The following is a 23,694-nucleotide window of genomic DNA, read 5'->3' on the forward strand; positions in this document are numbered from 1 at the left end:
ATATCTTCCATTGTCCAACCCATGATCTGACAGCTTGTATCTTAAGCTTTCTTGGCTTCTGTGATTCCAAACCCGTCAACTGATGACACTTTTTTTCCTTTTGACCAGCTTCTCTTAAGTTTAGTTGTACTGTCTCCACGGGAAGGTGACGTGTCCTGTAGAACTCCTGTGTAGATTATGTTTTCATTTCTGGCCCAAGGAGCTCGTTCTCCCGCCGGTTTTTCTGGGTACCTGGAAGATGCCTCTTCGCTATTATCCAAGGTGACCTTCCCCAGCGCGCAGCTTCCCAGCTATCCCTCCGCCCAGGAGCACATCCAGGGCAACATCTGTTAGCTGAAATATGTCAATCGGTATACCATCTATTCCTAGGGCCTTGTTTTTTTGCTATTTCCTTCAAAGCAGCTTGACCTTCTGAGTGAGGTAATAGGTACCATAAAAGCAAGGTGGGGTGCATGGTCACTGATCGTGGGTATGTCAAGGAAAGTGTCTAGGGAGGTAGCATGACTTTGGGACAGGCAGTTTAGTACCAGGTAGAGTGAAGGGAAAGGCAATGCAGATGGGCTGCATTGGGAAGGAGACATGCATGCAGGCAGTCAACCTGCATCTCCAGTGAGGACGCATAAATTAGTCTTAAGACATTCCACTGAGTTTCAATAGAACAATTACAAAATAGGGTCACTGTTCAGTGCTGTGTATACAAAAAGCCCTCATTGTCACTGAGTCAGAACTAACTCATAACTCAGCCTCCAGTGGGTTTCAGAGGTTGTAAATGGCATTAGACAAGATTGCCCAGCTTCTTCTCCAGAGTACCTGGTGGATCCGGACCCCTAAAGAGGTATCACCTCTGGATTAGCAGCATAACCCCCCATAACTATACTATCACGACTCCCTGGATGTAAAATATGTGTTAAAATAGGATGATAGAGGGGGGAAAAAATTCTGAGTTAACCAGAAAATTCAATATAAGGGTCTTGAAATAATCAGAACAGTTTCTCCAGATGCTGTGTCAAAGGTTCTTTTGGAAAAATACCTGATAATGAAAATTTGCTTTTGGAAAGAATTCTTTTTAGGAGATGATGCCACCAAGCAGCATGTTAAAAAAAAAAAAAATCAAACCAGTGCCTGCCTCTCTCCGCTGGGGCTCTATGCCACGAGATGCGCGGAAGGACAGCAGCTTGCCAGCGGGCCACTCCCTCAGGGAAATTAGAATGAAAGTCGCTTCTCCAAGCTCCAGGGGGAGCTTCGTTCTTTATCAGCATCTCAACATGCTAACACAAGGTGAGACAGGCAGCTGACACTCCTGCCCTGAGCTCAATACATTATCCCGTTCACAGTTTACACTGCTCCTTTGTGGAATGGAACTCTGCCATTGCTCACATGGTTCACACCTAACTGGAGGAGACAAGGATGAACATCATGCTTAGGAAGGTACGTCTTCATGGGAGGCAGAGGGACACAAAAAAAACCCCCAACAGTATTTTAATGGACTTTCCAGATTGTTGGCTTTGGCAGTCTTTGTCCTTGATGCTGGCTCTTTTTGACTGCAGGGCATACTAACCATGTCTGTACCAACCCAACTGGTTGGTGCAGTTTTCATAATTCTGTGTTTACCAGAAAAATCTTTCTTAGGTCAGTCTTATGAAACAGGGGGGTGAGTTAGTTACATGCTCACAAGGAACACTCCAAGTGTGGACCATTCAGTAGGCTGTGCGGTATCACTGCTGACATTGTAGCCTTGATTCCCTTTTTGGAGGTCAACGGACCAGCACATGAGCAAAGTTACTTGATGTCTTGCTGCATTTCACTCATAAAATGATATTATTATCTGCAATGAATTTCCCTCAAAAAGGTGTGTAAATTTTTCTGTGTAAAAATACTACTTTTGGTTTTCACAACAGGCAATGTACCCTTCAAAACACTACCATACTGTTGAATTGCTGTGTCACTTACCCCACTCACATGCATACTGTTGTCACCACACAATTCACTCACTCAGTCACTGCTTATGAGTCGATTCTGAATCACAGCAACTCTCTCCGGAGGTTTCTGAGGTTGTTCATGAGTTTTGGGGGGAGTGGATTACCTGTCTTTCTTCCACGAAGCTGCTGTTGGATTTGAACTGCTGGAACCCACTGGTTAGCATCGTAACAGTTTAGGGACTAGGCCACCACAGCTCATTAAATAATAGTGTTAGTACAATAAAATTATGTTTATTTAAATATATTTGTATGTTTGGAAATAAGTGTTAATATTTTTATATTGATTTTACCAATCTTTGTGTAAAACATTTAAGACAAGCTGAAACTCATTTCATCAAATTAATTAGGAAGAAATTATTTGCATTCTGTAGAAATGAGGTTTTGGGTTTGTTTTTTTTTTAAAGTGACAGAATGATCTAGATGAGTAGTCTAGACATTACTATAAGACAAGTATTTCTCAAAAGTAGGGTCCTTTTTAGTGTCAGTCATTAGAACAGATCCATTTCAGCAGGAAAGGCTTTCATTTCTTCACAGAGTCTTCTGTATCTCTTTCTTCCAGTTGACCAGATGAGGTAGATGTTTCTCAGAATACAGTTACTAAAACCTTGGGATAGTCTTCTTTCTCCTTTAGCTCACTTGATTTTTTCTCCGATCTGAACCTAAAAATAAAACAGTTGCTGAGGAAAATGAAATATTCAAGGTATTTATCATTATCTGACAATGAATGGCATTTCTCTAGTCAATAAGCAAGTAATTATTTTCTTTCAATCAAGAGTCTCCCGAGTTTAGAACTGATAATGTATATTGTACAATCGAGTGGGAACCAACCCATGGCTAACCCTCAGCGGGTTTTCGGAGGCCGTTAATCATGCAGAAGGAGATTGTCCCCGTCCTTCTCCCATGGAACAGCTGGCGGATTCAAACTGTGTGCCCTCAGGATTGCAGCACAGCTTTTTACCATTAGGCCACCAGAGCTCCCCTTAATATATATTTATATAAAATAATAAATTATTTGTCCACTTAATAAAGAAAAAATACAAAATTTTTAAAATGTTAACTTTTGACTGATGAGATTGGTAAACATTGAAGAGATTAATGGACAAATATGTTTTTCATGTATATATTGGTCACATATTTATTCTTCTATAAAATGTCTATCCTTTGACAATTTTTCTACTGAGTTGGTTGCCTTTTTTCTAATTGTGAAGATATATTTGTATATAAATCCTAAATCAGTTTTATATATTGCAAATATTTTCTCTTGACTTGTTGGCTTTTATTTTTATTTATCTATTTCTTTTTGCCATACTAACAGTTTAAAAAATTTCATTTTCCATTATGTCTTTCACTTTATTGCTTGTTTTAAAAGTTTAGCCCATAAAGATCTTCTCTGTATATGTAATAAAAAATATTTGTTTACTTCTGATACATTTATCATTTTAATTTTTTTCATGCCTACTTTTTATCTATCTGGAGGTCTCCTCCAAATGTGGATAACCGAACAGTTTAATATCCTCTCAGCAAATAATCTGCCTTTTTTACTGTCACTTTCATCATCTACTGAATTCTTATGTTTCTTGTTTAACTTTTACCTCATTCACTGATTTCTATTCCAATACCATTATCACAGTTTTAATGGTCATTGCTTTACAATATGTTTTATTACCTGATAGAGCTCTCATAACGACCAACTGGAAACATCATGTTAGATGGGAGAAAAGACATTGTCAAAAGACAGTCAAAAGACATCAGTCCTTCAAAAAATCATTGTCAATGATTTCATTTTCCTTGGGCCCATAATTAATACCATTGGTAGCAATAGCCAAGAAATCAAAAGATACGTTATACTAGGAAAATTTGCTGTCAAGGACCTCTCCAAAGCTTAAAGAGCAAGGATATGAGTATAAAGACTAAGGTGTGCTCCTCAATCTAAGTCACGGTGTTTTCAATTGCTTCCTATACATATGAAAGTTGGATAATGAATAAGAATGACAGAAAAGGAATGGCTGCGTTTGAACTGTGGTGCTGGCAAAGGGTTTTGAATATCCCACAGACTGCCAAACGAACAAACAAATCTGTCTGGAAGGAGGTGAAACCAGGCTGCTCTTTAGAGGTAAGGATGATGAAAATTCATCTCACATACTTTAAGGCATGTTGTCAGGAAGGGCCAGACCTTGGAAAGAGATGTCATGCTGGCAAAAGTGGAGGGTCAGAGAGTGACCCTCAAGAAGATGGACTGACAGAATGACCACCACAGTGGATAGGAGCGTGACGGAGGCGGTGAGGCTGGTGCAGGGTAAGACAAGGCTGCTGTGAGTCATAGTCAATTTGTTGGTACCTAACAACAGAGCTAATTTCTACTTAATACTCTTTTTTCCCCCTAGAATCTCCTTTGTTCTTTTAATGTATTCTTTTTGAGGAATTTTGGTGTCTTTTTTAAAAAAGAGTTGCACTTACCCTTTCACTTTCTGCATCTGCTCCAAAGTCTCTGGTAGAGTTCTCCCAAAACTTTCAGGAAAGAAAAGAGTTATGATTCCCATCAGGATAGTCAGACTGCCCATGACGATATAAGGTAGAATTCTGTTATAAGCACCTGTAAAGCATGGTGAATAAAAGCATCAATTAAAACATGAAACACAAAACCAGATTCCCTGGGTTCTCTTGAAAATAATTTTTGTAAAGATTTTAAGAACAGTTTTAAAACTGAACATTTTTAGAAGACAAAAAAGCGAACAAGGTATCATGGTCTCTTCTTAGCAGATGCCATTGACTCTGCATTTCTATAACCATTTACCTACTTGAGTTTTATTACTTTAAGTGCCTTCCTGTCAACAGGTACTCTCTAAGCTACTACTTAATCGTGTGACAGATGTTCCTATGCTGGAAGTTTTTATTGACTAAAACTCCCCTCTTAGGGTGGAAGCAGTTGGAGAAGGGAGATGGAAAGACGTCAGTTTTTCCTCTTTTGCAGCAAGCACTTCAGGTCCTCCTCAATTTCAGCAAGCAGGTTCATGTCATCTGCATATCACAAGTTGTTGATGAGTCTTCCTCCAATCCTGATTTGACATTCCTCCTCATAGATCCCAGCCTCCCAAATTCTCTGTTCTGTGTGTGGACTAAAAAGGTATGGAGAAAGGACGCATCCCTGATGCACTCCTTTTTTTAATTTTAATTTTTATTTTTATTAATTTCAATGAACATCTACAGAGATTTTGAACTTCCACTCATTCACTGTGGCACTTTTCTCCCCGCCCTCCCCACCCGCACCCCGAGTTCACTTCTCTCCTTGAAAAGCAAAAGAAAAACTCCTTCACTGGTACACAATCTCCCCACACACCGCCACCCCCACCCTGAGTATACTCCACTCTGCAACCCTAATTCCGGACTCTTATGATAATCATAATGCCCTAAAATATATTACTTTTAAACTATTCTCTTCCTCATCAGCTTCAATGTAGTAAACATAATTTATCCAGTTTTTCTCAGTTTTACCCCCACACTGATGTCAGCCTCATTCTACAACAGTGGCACCATATAGTATTTGTCCTTTTGTGACTGAGATATTTCACTCAGCATAATGTCCTCTACTCTTTATTTTGAACCATGCAGTGTTCTCTTGCTCTGTTCTGAGGACTGCTTCCTGGTCCAAGTATAGGTCACACATAACAACTGGCCCAGGGAGGTGGTGAGCTAACACGAGGATGGGGCTAGCCAGGTAAGAAAGATCCACCCCATAATCAGGTCATACTATTGATTGACCTCAGGGAAGAAAGAGGGAGTTTGCATCACATAATTAGACCCCAATCAAAGCTCTAGACACTGAAGCTGCACAGACTTCCTGATTGGTGAAAAATGTTGATGATGCACATGAGAGAGCAGTGTGTTCCTTTTGGGGACATGGAAGCCCCAACATTGGAAACTCTCCCAGGTTTTACCATATAGATATCTTTATTTGTATCTTTTTTCCAAAAATAAAGCTGTGATCATAAGTTTAACACTTTTTTACAAGTCCTGGGAATTGTTCTAGTGAATTATTGACTTCAGTACTTGGAGGCTGCAAATTGGAAACGAGAGGGGCAATGTGGCGCTCTGAGCTTGCTGCTGATGTCCTGAGGAAGTGGAAAATAGATTTATAGTTAGCAACTCAACTTGTAGTTAACACTCCTGACTAGAAGTGTGAGCATCCTAGGGGCACCCGAGCTTACAGCTGGCGTCTGAAAGCTTGCCTTACTTGGCAGTCTGGAGGACTGTGTCCTTTTAACTTGTGAGGTCTGACCTAGCTCTGAGGGATTATGATTAGAGGGTGAAGTGCTGCACCAGAATCTGTAGCCAGACTGGAAGATTTGCATTTTGCTGATTATTATCCTTCTAAGAGATGAAATTGTACTTTTCCTACTACTTCCTGTGCAATTAGAAGTTTTTTCTTTTAAATTTTTTAAATTGGGATCTCAACAAAATTTTACAGAAAAGCTGGGTCTTCATTCATTCATTGTTGCCCATTTTCCTCCCTACATGCCCACTTTACTTAAAAAAATTCATTCAGTTTGCATAATTTTCTCCCTCCCCATCCCTCCTCAGTCCACTTTGCTACGTACCTTTTATTCTAAACTATTGTGATACAAATAGTACCTAATATATATGCCTTTTAAACAGTACTTTCCTTCATCTGTTCAAATACAGTGTTCATCATTAATCCCCTCTTTTCTTAATCTTCCCCAACCCCAAACTCCCATGTCAATCTTTTTTTATAACAGTGATATTATATAGTATTTGTCCTTTTGTGACTGAGCTATTTCACTCAGCATAATGTCTTCCAGAGTCACCCATGTTGTGAACCATTTTATGAGTTCCTTGTTTTTCAGTGCTGTGAAATTTCCCATTGTGTGAATATACCATCATTTTTCTAACCATTAATTTGTTGATGGGCACTTGAGTCGCTTCCATCTCATTGCTATTGTGAACAATGCAGCAATAAACATGAGTGTGCACATATCTGTTTGAGTGTCAGCTCTGGTTTCTTTAGGGTATATTCTTAGTAGCAGAATAGTTGGGTCAAATGATATTTTTTTCCACGAGAAAGCACCATACTGCCTTCCATAGTGGTTGAACCATTTTACAATCCCACCAGCAGTCAGTAAGGGTTCAAATCTCTCCACAACTTCACCAATATTTGTTACTTGCTGCTCTGTTGAACTTTGCTATTGTTACTGGGGTGAGATAATAGCTCATAGTTGTTTTGATTTGCATCCTGAGAGCGAGGGATTTTGAACACTTCTTCATGTGTTTGTTTGCCATGCAAATGCCTTTGGTGAAGTGTCTACTCATCCTGTCCCCATTTTGTAATTGTGTTGTTTACCTTTTTATTGTTGATGTGCTAGAGTAGTGTATAAATTTTAGATATGAGTCCCTTTTCAGATATGTCATTAGCAAGTATTTTTTCCCAGTCTGTGGGTTTTCTTTTCACCCTGTTGACGTTTTTTGATATATAGAGATTTGATTCTTAGAAGGTCTCATTCATCTTATTTTACTTTCTCTTAGTGGTACAATTTGATTTTTTAATAATATTTATTACTTTTATGCATAGGAAGTTCTGGTGGCTTAGTAGTAAGGAACTGCACTGTCAACCCAAGGCTTATTGTTAGAATCTGCCAGTTGTGATTCTGGAGAAAGATGGGACGTCAACTCCAGTGTGATTCACTGCCTGAAAACCTGCTAGTGAGTCAGCCTGGGTTGGTCCCAAACTCAACAGTACACAACAAAAATAAACAACTTTTTTTAAAACTTTTTAAATTTACTTATCATTTTTTTCCCCTTGTTGTATACTGTCAAATTGGATCCAACTGGCACAGAAGGAGATTGCCTCTTCTTCTGAAGAGGAGCATCTGGTGGATTCGAACCCAGCACCTTCAGGATTGCAGCGCAGCTTCTTGACACTAGGCCACCAAAGCTCCCTTAACAACAACCAACTTTTATGCTTAAACAAACTTATAGCCAGATCAAACTGATAAGATGCGTCTCACCTAGGTAAACGAAATAGGGAGCTGTGATGCTGCCCACTCTGGAGGCCATGGATGTGACCCCCACGGCCATGTTCCTGACCATGGTGGGGTACAGCTCTGCAGTATAGACATACAGCATGGCAAAAGCAGAGGTGACTCCAAATTTCCCCAGCATCACCAGACCAGTGGACACAGCATAGTAATCTGGAAAAGAGAGGTAGTGAAAATAGAGGTGCATTTTAAAAGTGATATGAATCACTGCACGTGGGCAAGAATAGAGAGTGAGCTGCAGCTTTGTACTTTGCTCTACAGTTATTTTAGATCATTTATGTGTTCAGTGACCTTTGTCTATTTTTCTTTTATTTGGTACAAAAGTTTCATGGTAAGTTGTCAGCATTTAATGTAGTTAAGTTTAATTTTCGAAGAGAAGAAGATGTATGACCCAGCACTGCCTCTGCTGGGAAGCTCTGGCAGCCTTCTACGGAGGCAGATGTGCTGTTAACACAAAAGCCACGCCTTTCTAGAGCCTCAGATCCACCAGCAGCATCTTGAGAGAAAGCTAGGCAATCTCCTCCCATGTGATCTGTAGCACTGGAAAACCAGTGAAGAGTCATAGTTAGCTATGAGTGAAGTCATACAGAATTTCTGTGTTCAGCTTTTTGAGAAAACACCAAACTGTCTTCCAGAGTGGCTGTACCATCCAACAATCCCATCAACAGTGTATGAGAGTTCCCACCTCTCTGCATCCTCTCCAACATTTAAACAGATTTTTGTTCACCAAAGTTCACTGTGGCATCATTCGCAATAGCCAAAAGGTGGAACCAATCCAAGTGTCAGTCAACATATGGATAGATTGAAAAACATAGTATATTCATATGATGATGGAATATTATTCAGATTTAACAAGAGTGATGCTAGAACATCAATGAATATTGAAAATAAGCTTAGTAAAATCTATCCGACACCAAAAGACAAATACTTGTGTAATTCCACTTAAGTAAAATATCTAGAATTGGCAAATATGTAGTGGTTGTTGTAATGTGCCGTCAAGTTGCTTGAGACTCATAGCGACCCTATGTACAAGAGCCCTAAACCCTGCTTTATGCAGTATTTGTCCTTTTGTGACTGAGATATTTCACTGAGTATAATGTCCTCCAGGGTCACCCATTTTGTATAATATTTCTTGAGTTCCTTGTTTTTCAGTGCTGCATAGTATTCCATTGTGTGACTATACCACAGCTTCTCTATCCATTTGTTTGTTGATGGGCACTTGGGTTATTTCCAACTCTTTGCGACCATGAACAAAGCAGCAATAAACATGGGTGTGCAAATGCAAGAATGGTTACCCATGGTGGACAATGTTTGGTGGAGCTTCCTGATTAAAATAAGCTTGGAGGCAGGAGTGGCATCCACTTCCAAAATAGCTTGCCTCTGGAAACCCTATGAACTTGGAGAAAGGACGAAAATTATACAAGTGTCCAGGTCTTTTGTTCATAGGGTTGCTATGAGTCACCTATGACTTGATGGCACTTAACAACAAAAACAACATATTCCCAGTAGTGCAATTGCTGGGTCAAATGGCATTTCCATTAGCAACTTTTTGAGAGAGTACCATACTGTTTTCCATATTGGTTGCATCATTTTACATTCCCACTGATAGTGAATAAGGGTTCCAGTTTCTTCACAACTTTACCAACATCTATTGTTTGCTGCTCTGTTGAATTTTGCTATTGTTACTGGGGTGAGATGATAACTCACAGTTGTTCTGAATTGCACCTGGCTTAGAGCTAGGGAGTTTGAACATTTTTTCATGTGTTTTTTTGCCATCAGAATGTCTTCTTTGGAGAAATGTCTGTTGATATCCTGTGCCCATTTCTCTCTCTACCCACGTCTTAAGGATCTTCCTCTTTTTTTATAACTCTCTATTTTCCCCAGTGTGATCCCTTTTTCAGAAGACTTGCCCCTCCTGATAACATGCCCAAAGTATGCCAGACAAAGCTCTACCATCCTTGCTTCTAAAGAGCATTCTGATTACATTTTGTCCAAGACAAAATATTCTTTTTAGTAAGTCAAGGTGTATTCAATATTATTCACCAAAATCATTATTCAAAGGTCTCAATTCTTCTTTGGTACTCCTTAGTCACTGTCCAACTTTCACATGCATCAACTGAAAATACTATGGTTTGGGTCAGGTGCACTTTGGTCTTAAAAATTATATCCTTTCTCTTTAGCACTTAAGATTTTGCTAATGCATTGTGTGGTTTCATTTCTTGACTAGCATTTTCATGAGTTTTAATTGTAAATCCAAGTAAAACAAAATTCTTGACAACTTTAATATTTTCTCCATTTATCATAATATTGTCTATTTGTTCACTTATGAAGATTTTTGGGTTTTTTTTTATGTTGAAGTATAACCCATACTGAAGGCTTCATTAACAAAAGCTTCAACCCTAGTCTATGGCATGAATAGACTTATAGTAAAAAATTTAAAACTGGGAGAGGATGAAATTGATATATGGGACCTTCTAAAAGTAAAATCATATTTGATATAAATAGAAAAGCAACAAAAACAAAAAGAAGCATCAAAAGAAAATGGAAGGAGTACACAGAGTTACGATACCAAAAAGAATTGGTTGACACACACACACAAAAAAAGTCAAATCCGGGGGGATTGTGTACCAATGAGGGAGTTTTTCTTTTGCTTTTCAAGGAGAGGAGCAAATGGGGGGGGGGGGGGGGGGGTTTGTGCGGGGAGAAGGGTGCAACAATGAATGAATGGAATCCCCAAATCTCTGTAGATGTTCACTGAAATGAAAAATAAACAACCTAAATTTAAAAAAAAAAAAAGTCAAATCCTTGTGTGCTTCTAAACCTTTTTTCCAATATGGTGAAAAGGAAGCCCACAGACTAGGAAAAATATTTGGCAACAACATTTCAGACAAGGTACTCATAACTAACATTTACAAAATACAAAATTGTACCTCCAGAAGGAAAAAAGCTGATACCCAATTACAAAATGGGCAGAAGACATGAAAAGACTTTTCACTAAGGAGGATATTTGGATGGCCAGCAAAACAAATGCATGAGGAAATGTTCAAAGCCACTAGCAATCAGAGAGATAAAAATCAAAACAATGAGATACCATCTCACACCAACATCAATCGAAAAGTTAACGACAGCAAATAATAAATGTTGCCAAGGTTGTGAGAAAATTGGAACTCTCATGCACTGATATGGCACCGTAAAATAGTATATCCATGAGGGAAGGCAGTTTGGTGTTTCCTCAAAAAGGTAAAGTAAACATAGAAATCCCATATGACTCTGCTATTCCACTACTAAGAATATATCCCAGGGAAATCAGAGCTGAGACACAAATGGTTATATGTACATCTGTTTATCACAATAGCAAGAAGTTGGAAACAACTGAAATGCCCATCAACAGACAAATGGAAAGAGCACAATGGAATAGTAAGTAGCACTAAAGAACAATGACATATTCATAAAAGGGTGCACAACGTGGAAAAGTCTAAAGGACATTGTTGTATGTGCGTTGTGTACCATAGAGTTGGAACCAACCCATAGCTGGCCCTCCAGTGGGTTTTCAGAGATAGTTAATTTCATGGGAGGAGACTGTACATCCTTCTTCCTCAGAGCAGCTGGTGGCCTTGAACTGTGTACCTTGAGTATTGCAGTGCAGCTTCTTGTTAGTAGACCACTAGAGCTCCCTGGAGGACATTATGGTGAGTGAAATAACTCCATTACAAAAGGACAAATACTGCATAAGACTACTGTTGTTAAAATAGGAAGATAACTAAACAAGATATATCTAATTGTTCAAAATACATAGATCAATAGTAATTAATTATATAAAACACAATATATATGAATGATTGTATAAAACACAATGTACATAAAAATAATATAAAAAAGGCTAAGGGAGGGCAAATAATGAGAATCTTGACAAAAATATAACCAATGTTACTGGACAATACGTGTTGAATTATTGGATGGAAACTTATTTTGCTATGCATACTTTTACTAAAAGCATAATAAAATATTTAAAAACAAAATAAAAGTTTCTTTTCAACATTAATAAGCTTTCCGTGAAAGCTTTGGAAAAAGAAAAAGTGCTTCAAATCTTCACTTTCTACAAGTAAGGTTGTGTCATCTGTATTTTACAGGTTATTGATGAGTCTCTTCTTGTAACCTGGATGCCACATTCTTCTTCATATAGGACGGCTTCTCGAATGATTTACTCACTATACAGAATGAATGTTGTTACTGTGTACTGTCAAGACAGAACCGACCCATAGCTGACCCTCCAGTGGGTTGTCAGAGGTACTTGATCACACAGGAGGAGATTGCTCATTCTTCTTCCACGGAGCACCTGGTGGCCTCAAACCATGTACCATCGGGATTGTAGCACAGCTTCTTGCCACTAGGCTATCAGAGCTCCCTATACAGAATGAATGTTGTTGTTGTTATGTGCCGTCGAGTCGCTTGCGACTCATAGCAACCCTATGTACAACAGCCCTAAACTCTGCTCTGTCTTGTGCCAATTGCACTGTCTCTGACACACCCATCCCGATTACCCCAGTCACTGAATCAATCCACCTCATAGGGGGCCTTCCCCTTCTGCGCTGTCCCTCCACCTTACCAAGCATGATGTCCATCTCTAAGGACCTGTCCCTCCTTGCAACATGCCCAAAGTATGTTAGACAGAGCCTCAGAATCCTTGCCTCCAAGGAGCAGCCTGGTTTGACCCTTTTGATTATGTGGCTCACAATAAATAAATTATGAGGAGCACTGAGAAGAATTAAAGTTTCACAATATGCAATTATGGTCCTATGAAAACTATATGGAGACAAAGAAGCAATTGTTTAAACAGAACTCCACCAGGGGGAGAGATGAGTAGCAGTAGCAAGAGGAGAGATGTACACCAGTGCTCACGGCAATGCTATTCCCAATAGCCAAAATGTGGAAATAATGATTAATAACGAACAGATTAAAAAAATGTGGTATGTGCATACAGTGGAATATTCTGCCACCATGGGAAAATTCTGTCCTGTGTTACATGCTACAGTACAGATGAACCCTGAAAACATTATGCTGAGTGAAATTAATCTGTCACAAAAGGGCCTATTTTATATGATCCCACTTACATGAAATATAAATTTAGACAAAGGTACAGAGTTCAAAATTTTTTAGTGGTTCCCAGAGGTGGGAGTTCTGGTGGCCCACTGGGCAGGGAGTTTCTCTGCTATTCCAAAGATAGTCCATTTGAATCCACCAGCTGCTCCTCAGGAGAGAGATGAGTAATCTCCTCCCATGTGATTTACAGCCTCTGAAAACATGCTGGAGGGTCAGCTATGAGGCAGTTCTGCCTTTATATCAATGAGCTGAGTTATCAATAAATCAGACCTGGGGATTTCTTGTGCTGGCTTAACATCTGTGTGATAGCTATAGATTGTTGCATTTGCTAGATGCCATTGTGGTGATTCTTACTCATAGCTATCCTATGCATAACAAGACAAAAACATGGCTCACTCCTGTGCCATCTTCTATGTCTGAGTCACTGTATCAATCCACCCTGCCTAGGATCTTCCTTTTTCTTACTGACCCTGGGCTTTACTAAGCATGATGTTCTTATCCAGGAACTCACCCTTGTGATAAGGAGCATTTTGTCTGCACTTTCTCTAAGACCATTTGTTTGTTCTGGCAGTTCATGGTATATTCAGTATTCTTCCCCAACACCATCATTTAAAGACATCAATTCTTCTTCAGTCTTCTTTATTCACTGTCCATTTTACATATGAATATGTTGTTATTAGGTGCCATCTAGTCAAGTAAGACTCATAACAACCCTGTGAAGAATAGATCCGACCCCTGTTCTATCCTCTGCCATCCTCACACTTCCTGACACACAAGAGCCCATTGCATCAATGACTGTGTCAATCCGCCTGGTTGAGGGTCTTCCTCTCTTTCACTTACTCTTCACCTTTCCAAGCATGATGTCCCTCTCCAAGGAGCAGCCTCTCCTAGCATCATGCCCAAAGTATGTGAGATGAAGCTTTATCATCTTTGCCTCCATGAAGCACTCTGGCTGCACTTTCTCCAAGACATTTGTTTGTTGTTTTGGCAGTCGTTTGGATGTGCAGTGCTTTTCTCCAACACCACAGGTCAAAGGCATCAATTCTCCTGTCATCTTTATTTATTGTCCAGCTTTCAGATGCATAGCAAATGATAAGAAATATTGTGGCCTGAATTGAATGCACCTTAGTCTTCAAATTGACATCATCACTCCTCAATACTTTGGAGAGGTCCCTGACTGCAGACTTTCCAAGTGCACTACATCTCCCAATTTCCTGACTGCTGGTACCAAAGTTAATTGTGGATCCAAGTTAGATGAGTTATTTTTCTTAAAGTGGTGATTTCAGATGATTCCTCAAGGCTTACTTTTTGCTTGAACCTTGGAGACTACCTAGTCAACTTGTCTAATTGGTTTATGAATAATTTAGAATATAAAGGCTGTGTTAAGTAGAAAACAATGACAAATAAGTAGCTTTTTGAGGCTCTTTTATGAAAAGCTGTTAATATTGGTTAACTTCTTACCTATAGGAACTAGTTGAATTAAAAGAAGCACACTTCCTCCAAAGAACAGTATCCCAGCTATGATATAACGTCTGGGTAGGGTTCGAAGTAGCAGCCAGGCTGTAACATAAGCTGGAATTTCAATCACGGCAGAGAGAAAACAGTTCAGGTAGGCATCTCCATGTAAATTAGGAGCATCGAGAGACAGAGCAAAGTAACCCACTGAAGTGAACATCCTGAAAAACAAACAAACAAAAAAAGAGGCAAAATTACAAAAAGATGGCTTCCGTCACTTTAAAATTTCACTATGATCAAGAATTGTCTGGAACTTGATGTCCTATATGTGCAGGATTAGCCACATGTGTCATCTGTATCACATTATTGATGGGTCTTCCTCCAATCTTGATGCCACATTGTTCTGCATATAGATCGAAAAGGTAAGGAGAGAGGATGCATCCCTGATACACTCCTTTCCTGATTTTGAACAGTTCAGTGTTTTCCTGCTCTGTTCTGAGAACTGCTTCCTAGTTAAAGGACGGGTTTTGCATAAGCACAGTCAAGTGTTCTGGGATTCCCATTTTCCTCACGGTTAGCTACAATTTCTTGTGATCCACAGTCAAACGCCTTTGCATAGTTAATGAAACACAGATAGACATTCCCCTGGAACTCTTTGCTTTCTGCCAAGATCCATCTGACATTGGCACTAATGTCCCTAGTGCTACCACCTCTTCTAAACACAGCTTGTATTTCTGGTAGTTCTCTGTCACTATAATGTTCCATTTGTTTCTGAATAATCCTCAGCAGGATTTTGCTAGTGTGTGATATAAGTGATATTGTTTGATAATTTGCACACTTTGACAGGTCACCTTATTTTGGAATGGGAATAAATATGGATGTCTTCCAGTCAGTTGACCAGGTAGTTTTCCTCCAGATTTCTTGGCACAACTTGGTGAGCACATCCAGGGAAGCAACTGTTTGTTGAAATACGTCAATTGGTATTCCATCAATTACTGGGGCTTTACTTTTTGCTACATCCTTTAGAGCGGCCTGGACTTTCTCCTTCATTACCATTGTCTCTTGATCATATGTTGTTTGTTGAAATTCTTCTTGTGTAAGCCACTTCTTTTTGGTACAATGACTCTGTATACTCTATCTTCTTTTATTGCTTCCTGATTCATTCAATATTTTGCCCATTAGCATCCTTAAGCATTGCAACTTGTAGCTTGAATTTATTCTTTAATTCCTTCAGTTTAAGAAATGCTGTGTAAGTTCAGCCCTTTTGATTTTCTGACTACAGATCCTTGCACATTTCATTATAATATTTTGCCTTGTCTTCTATTTAGCTCCTAATTTCTTGATTTCTTCCCTTTGCTTTGGCTTCTCAGTGCTTTAGTGCAATATTCGGAGTCTTTTCCGATATCCATTTTGGTCTTTTCTTCTTTCTTTGTAATGACTTTTCGCATCCTTCATGAACGATATTCTTGGTATCTTCCCACAGCTCCTCTGGTCTTCGTTGCTTGCTGAAACTGAAAAATATCTGAAGCACTTGCAGCAGAAGGTCAAGGACTGTAGTCTTCAATATGGATTGAAGCTTAACATTAAGAAGACAAAGATTCTCACCACTGGGCCAATTGGCAGCACCAGGATAGATGGAGAAAAAGACTGAGGTTGTTAACAGTTACAGCTTGCTTGACTCCACAGTCAACATTAAACACCAGTGGTCAGAAAATCAAAAGACTAATTGCATTGGGGAAATCTCCTGTCAGGGACCTCTCCAGAGTGCTGAAAAGCATTGATGTCAGTCATATTCGAAAGATTTCAGTGGAGCTTTCAGACTAAGAAGCAAGATCGGACATCCATTCCTAAATAGTGAGCAGTCAAAAACCCTCTACAAGGCTGTGGAACTTTGTCTAACACAGTACTAGAAGATGAGTCCCTCAGACTGAAGGCATTCAAAATGTGACTGGAGAAGAATTGCCTTCTCAAAGCAGAGTCTACCTTAACAAAGCAATTGTAGTAAAGATTCCACTGAATGACGGGGCCTCATTTGCTGATGTGACATGATTCAAAAGGAGAAGAAACAGCTGAAAAAAAATTCATTAATAATTTGGAATATTGAACATATGATATATGATGCCATGAAAATTGGAAGTTGTCAAAAATGAAAATGAAACCCATAAAAGAAATCTTGGTCATTAAGGATGAAGAGGCCTGATATTGGCTATTTTTAATCACACAATCGTATGATCTACCATGACAAATTGTAGAGGAATGGTGTCATACTCATTATAAAAAAGAATATTTTAAGTTTTGGCCTAAAATGCAATGCTGTCAGTGATAGAATAATATCCACAGGGATATAATAATAATTATGGATAGCATTAAGAAGAATGAAGACTCCAGGACACTTATTTGTGCTCATAAAGAATCTATCTATGAAGCAAGAAGCGGCAGCCACTTGCACAGAATAAAGGTAAGCTGTGTGGTTTAAAATCAGAAAATGTGTACATCAAGGTTACAAGTCTTTCACCATATCAATTCAATTAGTATGCTTATCAAATCATCCGAGAATGTGACATTTGGATTAGAAGAAGAGTCATTAACAATGTTCGATAGGCAGATAACACAACCTTGCTTGCTTAAAGTGAAGAGGTCTTGAAGCACGTACTGAAGATCATCAAACAAATGTATATTGGAAGAAATGCAGCCAGAGTGTTCCTGAGAAGCAAGAATTGAGACTGTCTCACATACTTTGGCTATGTTGTCAGGAGCAGTCAGTCCTTGGAAGGGGACTTTGTTTGATCTTTTTGCCATCCAAGGTATATTCCATAATCTTCACCATCACCACAATTCAAAATTATCAGTTCTTCTTCAGTCTTCTTTATCCATTACTTAACATTCACATGTATATGAAGTAATTGACAATACTATGGCACGGATCAGGAACTCATTAGTCTTTAAACTAACATTCTTGCTCTTTAATACTTTAAAGAGAGTTTTGATAGCTGATTCACCCTGTGTAAAATACAGTGACTTCCACAGGTGTTCACTATGAATCTTGTTGTTGTTAAGTGCCATCGAGTTGTAGATGACACATAGCTCTTATGAATGAAAGTCTTGAACACGAAAGACTTTAGTCTTCCAAGACGGCGAGGTTGGCACAGGCTAGAACGGCGTTTAGGGCTCTTGTACATATAGGGTCATTATGAGTAGCAAGCGACTTGATGGCACATAACAACAAGAAGTTCATAGAGTTTCTGAAGGCAAGCTATTTCAGAAGTGGATGCCAAATGAAATTCTTTTTTTTTTTTTTCAAATGAAATTCTTGACACACACAACTTCAATATTTTCTCCACTTATGATGCTTCCTACTGATCCAGTTGTAAAGATTTTTTTGTTGTTGACATGTAATCCATACTGACTTGTTACTTTTGTTTGGGACTAACATTCTTTTAAGTGTTACAGAACTGGTCTATCAATTTGTGGTACTGAGATAACTTGGGGTTGCTGTGAATGCTCAATACTGTGCCACTGGTGTGTCAGATGCCATAATGGTTACCAGTGGTTGACAGCATTTGGAAGAGCTTCCAGGTTAAGACAGGCTTGGAAGCAGGAGTGCATCCACTTCCTAAACAACATGCCTCTGGAAATTCTTTGAACTCAGAGGAATGACGATAGTTATAGCACAGGGTTCAGGTTTTTGTTCATAGGGTTGCTATGAGTCATGTATGACTCGATGGCACTTAACAACAACAACAACAACAACAATCCATACTGAAAACTGAAAGCCAGTCCTTAGAAATGGACATCATGCTAGAAAAGAAGGAAGGCCAGCAAAGGAGAAAGCCTTCAGTGTAATGGATTGACATAGTGCCTTCAACTACTGGCACAGACCCAGTGGAGACTGTGAGGATGGTGCAGGATTGGGCAGGGCTCACACTTGTACACTTTGAGTCACTGTGAGTTGAGCTGAATTGACGGCACCTAACAACAACAGCAGCAACAACAGCAAAACCCACATATACCAATGTTCAACAATGCCTATCCTAAGCTGACTGACTGCAGGTTTCATTATTTCCTGAATAGTTTGTATATTTCATTCCCTTAGGGGTGGTATTTGAAGAAAGAATGTCAGTTGTATCAGTAAACATAAAACCAAGAACTAATTTTTTTTTAAAAAAAAAAGATAAAATTTTAGTTCTATGGGATCCCCCCACAGTAAATTTTTATTTAGGGAAGTTCACTTTAGAGAAAAGAATGAAATTTCATAAAATTTCAAACATCAAAAAAATATAAACTGCATATCCTATTATTACAGTTAACTTCCATCCAGAAGCTTCTTGGAAATAATAACTGTACAGTACACTATAGGCACAAGCTTGCTTATTACTAACATAACTGAAAGGCAAAGAATGTCTGAAAAGATGTCTCTAGAATCCCAATTGGGTCTTTCAAAAATACACACTATATACTACGTTGGTGAGAAGACCTGGTGGCTACAGTTGTAAATGTGCTTGGTTAAAACTGATGAACCACTCCATGGGAGAAAGATGCATCGGTCAGCTTCCTCAAAGAGTACAGCCTCAGAGATGGCAGCAGGCAAGTCTGCTTTATGCTATAGGGTTGCTATGAGTTGCAATCTATTCAACAGCAATGGATCTATTTTGGTCTTGGGTAGAATAATACAAGAGTTAACTTCAAACAATGCAGAGCAAAATTAAACTCCACTGCTGTAGAGATCTTAAAATTGTTTACAGTTTTTAGTGATATGTGCAGGGATGGTAAAAACTAGTCACTCGTTTATATTACTAGGGAGCTCTGGTGGCTTAGTGATAAGCTGTGCTGTCAACCCAAAGACATAGAGTTCAAATCCACCAGCTGTTCTGCAGGAGATGGATGGGCAGTCTCCTCCCATGCAATTTACTGCCTCTGAAACTTTCCGGAGGGTCAGTTATGGGTAAGTTCTGGCTCAAAATTACACCACAACAGTTTATTATTGGCTCAGTAACACCGTTGTTCAGGATAAACTTGCACTTGAGAGATATGCTGACATGTAAGAACCAAGATGGGTCATAGCAAGGAATAGCATGTGCTTAGGACACACTTGATCAATTCAAAGTTGGACTCTGACACTCATTTTTTCAAATAGACTAGCTGTAGCTTTACTCATTCTGATTTTCATCTCTGTGTGTGTCACTGTCACTGTAGGACAAGTTTTTCTCCTTTGTCTCATTTCTTGGCAGATGTCTTGTTAAATATGATCTATAAGGTAAATTCATTACTTCTTTGCCAGTCAATAACTTTACTAGTTTGATATTCCCCAAACACAAACTCACTATCACAGAATCAAATCTGATTCTTAGTGACCCTATGCAGATGACACAACCCTGCTTGCTGAAACTGAGGAGGACCTCATGCACTTGCTAGGAAGGGTCAAGGACTGCAGCCTTCAGTATGGACTGAGGCTCAATGTCAAGAAGACAAAGATTCTCACCACTGGACCAATTGGCAGCGTCAGGATGGATGGCGAAGAGATTGAGATTGTTCACAACTTCAGTTTGCTCGGCTCCACAGTCAACACTCTTGGCACCAGCAGTCAGGAAATCAAAAAGCATATCACGATGGGAAAGTCTGCTGTTAGGGACCTCTCTAAAGTACTCAGGAACAACGGTGTCTCTCTGGAGACTAAGGTGCACCTGATACAGGCCATGATATTTGCAATCGCTTGTTATGCATCAGAGAGTTGGACAATGACTAGGGAGGACAGAAGGAGAGTGGATGCTTTTGAGCTGTGGTGCTGGAGAAGGGTACTGAATGTACCATGGACTGCCAGGAAAACAAACAAATTCATCTTGGAGAGGATTAAACCAAGCTACTCCTTGGAGGCAAGGATTCTGGGGCTTCGTCTGACATACTTTGGACATGTTGCCAGGAGGGAGGGTCCTTGGAGAGGGACATCATGCTTGGGACGGTGGAGGGACAGCGCAGGAGGGGAAGACCCTCTATGAGATGGATTGATTCGGTGACTGGGGTAATTGGGATGGGTGTGTCAGAGGCAGTGTGGTTGGCGCAGGATAGAGCAGGGTTTAGGGCTGTTGTGAATAGCGTCGCTATGAGTCGCAAATGACTCGACGGCACATAACAACAACAACAACATAGGACAGAGTAGAGCTGCCCCATGGGGTTTACAGGGTTAGAAATCTTTACAGAAGTGGACTGCCTCATCTTCCTCCTGCTGGTGGATTCGAATCACTGGCATTTTGGTTAACAGACAAATGCCTTAAGCATAGAGTCACAAGCAAGTGTAAAAAGACTTCAAGTCCAGAGAGTGGGGATGCAGGGAATTCTAACATCACTGTTCAATTACCAAAGCCAATGCAGTTTCAGGAAGCAAAATGTGAATTAGCAATTGTACTGAGGCACCAGGGACATCATTAATCTCATAATTCAATAACTTAAGGAGGAGAAGGAATCCTTTCCCTATGGGTTACAATTCTGCAAACTTTGATATAGTTCCCTGCACTTTTTTAGCATCCAGTTCCTTAAATTGTATCGAGGCATCTACAGTTAACTTCCGGTTGTGAGCGGTTGTTGTTAGTTGCCATTGAGTGGCTCCGGATTGTGATGACGCCATGTTCAACGGAACAGAATGCTGTCCATTCTTTTGCCATCTCTGTAATTGTTGGTAGGAAAGTCCATTGTGCAGCCACTATATTATGAGTGCCTGCCAACCTGAGGGTTTCATCTCCCAGCACTATGCTGGACAATATTCTGTTGTGAGTCATAGGGTTTTTGTTGGCCACTTTTCAGAAGCAGATTGCTGGGTCTTCCTTCCTAATCTGTTTTTGTATGGACCACTTCCCTGAAACCTATCCACCCTGGGTGACCCTCTGGTATTTAAGAAACTGTTGGTATAGCTGCCAGCATCATAGCAACACATAAAACACCACTGGTTATGCCAAACTGACAGCATGTGGCAGATAAGAGAATGCTATCCTTTTTACCTTGCCTCAGAGCCTCTCAGACCTTGCCCAGATGTTTCCTCTGAACTAAAGACAATAAATCAGTTGCATACTTATGCATACGATATGTACGCATTTCCAGATCACTTATTACTTACCAGAGCAACACAGACATAATGGTGATTGTGGCAATATTCCGATTCTTAAATAGGTCCAGAATGAAAACTTTCGGCTGCTTCAGGGGCTTTAGCTCTTGTAGCTAAAATAACAGAAATAACCATGAGATTCTCTTACCCATTGCCGTTGAGTCAGAAGTGGCTCAGAGCTGACCCTCCAGTGGATTTTCAGAGGCTGTAAATAGCACGGGAGGAGACCGCCCATCTTTCTCCCTCAGAGACTGTGGGGAATTCAAACCACCAGAGAGCACCACCTTTGGGTGAGCAGTGCAGCTCCACATGGGCTACACCACCATGAAATTAAGAGATAGAAGATGGGAACATTTATGCATACAACTTTCGCTCTGCCTTGAACAAACTCAGAAGTCTGAAATCTGAGGGGAATAAAGGCATCCACCACTGACCTTTCTGTTTGTAGTCAAGTACCTAACCATTTTGCCACAGAAGAAAAGACCTGGCATTCTGTTCCCTGAAAGAGTACAACCTAGGAGACACGGCAGGACAGTTTTACTCTGTTATGTAGGGTTGCTATGAGTTTGTCTGTCTTAGAGAGTGTGAAATCAAGTTTCTCCTTGGAGGCTAGGATTTTGAAGCTCTGTCTCACATACTATGGGCATGTGGCCAGGAGGGAGGGACTAATCCTTGGAGAAGGACATCATACTCAGAAGGGTGGAGGGACAGTGCAGGAGAGGAAGACCCTGGACGAGATTGATTGACATAGTAACTGGGGCAATGGGGGCAGGTGTGTCGGAGTCAATGAGACTGGCTCAGGACAGGGCAGGGTTCTGAAGTGACTGGGTGGTGCATAACAACAGCAACATGAGTTGGAATTAGCTCAGTGGACCATAGCAAAAAAGGCCACTTACAAATGTAACTTTTATTCTAATTCATTCAAATACTCTTAGTCCACTTAAGACAGATTTTTTTTTAAAAAAAATACAGATCATTAGCTGCAGTATCTTTTCACGTTAAAGCCTGTTTGTTAACACAGCCTTTTCTTGATTCATGATCATCGCTTTGGATGGTTTTTGTTACACAGAGCTGTTTAAGCCCTGTTTGTGTGGTTCACTATAAACTCCAAATGGCTTCGAGGTCCTATCTGATTAACATAAATTTTAGTTATTTTATTGTCTTGACTCAGGCACTCAAGAGACCTTGGACAAGTTATTATTTATCTTCTCTGAAACTCAGTTTACTTCTCTAAAATGAGCATTAATAATTGAGATTTGAGAAGATTAAATGAGATAATTTATATAAAAAGATTAGCACAGTACCTGAATTATGGTAAACACCCAATAAATTTATTCTTTTATATTATTACCTCACCAGTGAGGAAAAGATATTAGGAGATTAGATAGCCAAGTTTATTAGGGTTGGAACTGGAATAAAATGAAAGGCTTTGAGGTAGAATTCCTTAGGGTTAAAAGTACAAGGACTTTGTCACCCTATGATATTTATCTAATAAGAGAGGAAGGACATGCCTTTATTACAAAGCAAGAGTGTCAGATGTACCTTTGTAGCAAATGCTTCCCGATATTAACATGCTTCTTTGTAGAAACAGATATCTTCCCAGGCATCTCGCAGCCATACTACCTTTTTTCTCCTTCACTAATAAGAGTGTTGTTTTGTAATAGTGAGGCCCCGTCAGATGACATAGAACTTCCCCTGAAGATTTCCGACACTGTAATCTTCATGCGAGCAGATATCCAGGCCTTTTCCCATGTCCCTGTGGAGTCTCCCCATGGAGTGGCTGGTGGGTTAAAACTGCCTGTCTTTTAGTTATTATCTAAGTGCTTGACCATTGCACCACCAGGAATGTCATTGGTGTTGATTGCTGTCGAGTAGAACAACATGCCTCCAGAAACTCTGTGAACTTTGATAAAGGCTGATGGTTATGGAAAGGCTTCAGGCCTTCTATTCATGGGGTCACTATGAGTCGTGCTCAACTCAACAGCGGTCAAGAACAACAATCACCCAAGAAAAGCCC

At 39.8% G+C, this 23,694-nt stretch overlaps 1 protein-coding gene across 1 annotated transcript in view; it reads right to left on the bottom strand.

Moving 5' to 3' along the window:
- Nucleotides 1-2,562: 2,562 nt before the first annotated feature.
- Nucleotides 2,563-23,694, bottom strand: part of SLC22A4 (solute carrier family 22 (organic cation/zwitterion transporter), member 4) — a 73,180-nt gene continuing 52,048 nt past the window's right edge. The window contains exons 6-10 of the mRNA XM_006888147.1: nucleotides 21,690-21,790; nucleotides 14,591-14,805; nucleotides 8,000-8,182; nucleotides 4,437-4,572; nucleotides 2,563-2,638 (exon numbers count right to left, since the gene is read on the bottom strand). Coding sequence (XP_006888209.1) covers nucleotides 2,563-2,638; nucleotides 4,437-4,572; nucleotides 8,000-8,182; nucleotides 14,591-14,805; nucleotides 21,690-21,790 — 711 coding nt within the window. The remainder of the gene's footprint in view (nucleotides 2,639-4,436; nucleotides 4,573-7,999; nucleotides 8,183-14,590; nucleotides 14,806-21,689; nucleotides 21,791-23,694) is intronic.

The sequence above is a fragment of the Elephantulus edwardii genome, unplaced genomic scaffold (assembly GCF_000299155.1).
Source record: "Elephantulus edwardii isolate Elephantulus edwardi_28Jun2011 unplaced genomic scaffold, EleEdw1.0 scaffold00064, whole genome shotgun sequence".
NCBI lineage: Eukaryota > Metazoa > Chordata > Mammalia > Macroscelidea > Macroscelididae > Elephantulus > Elephantulus edwardii.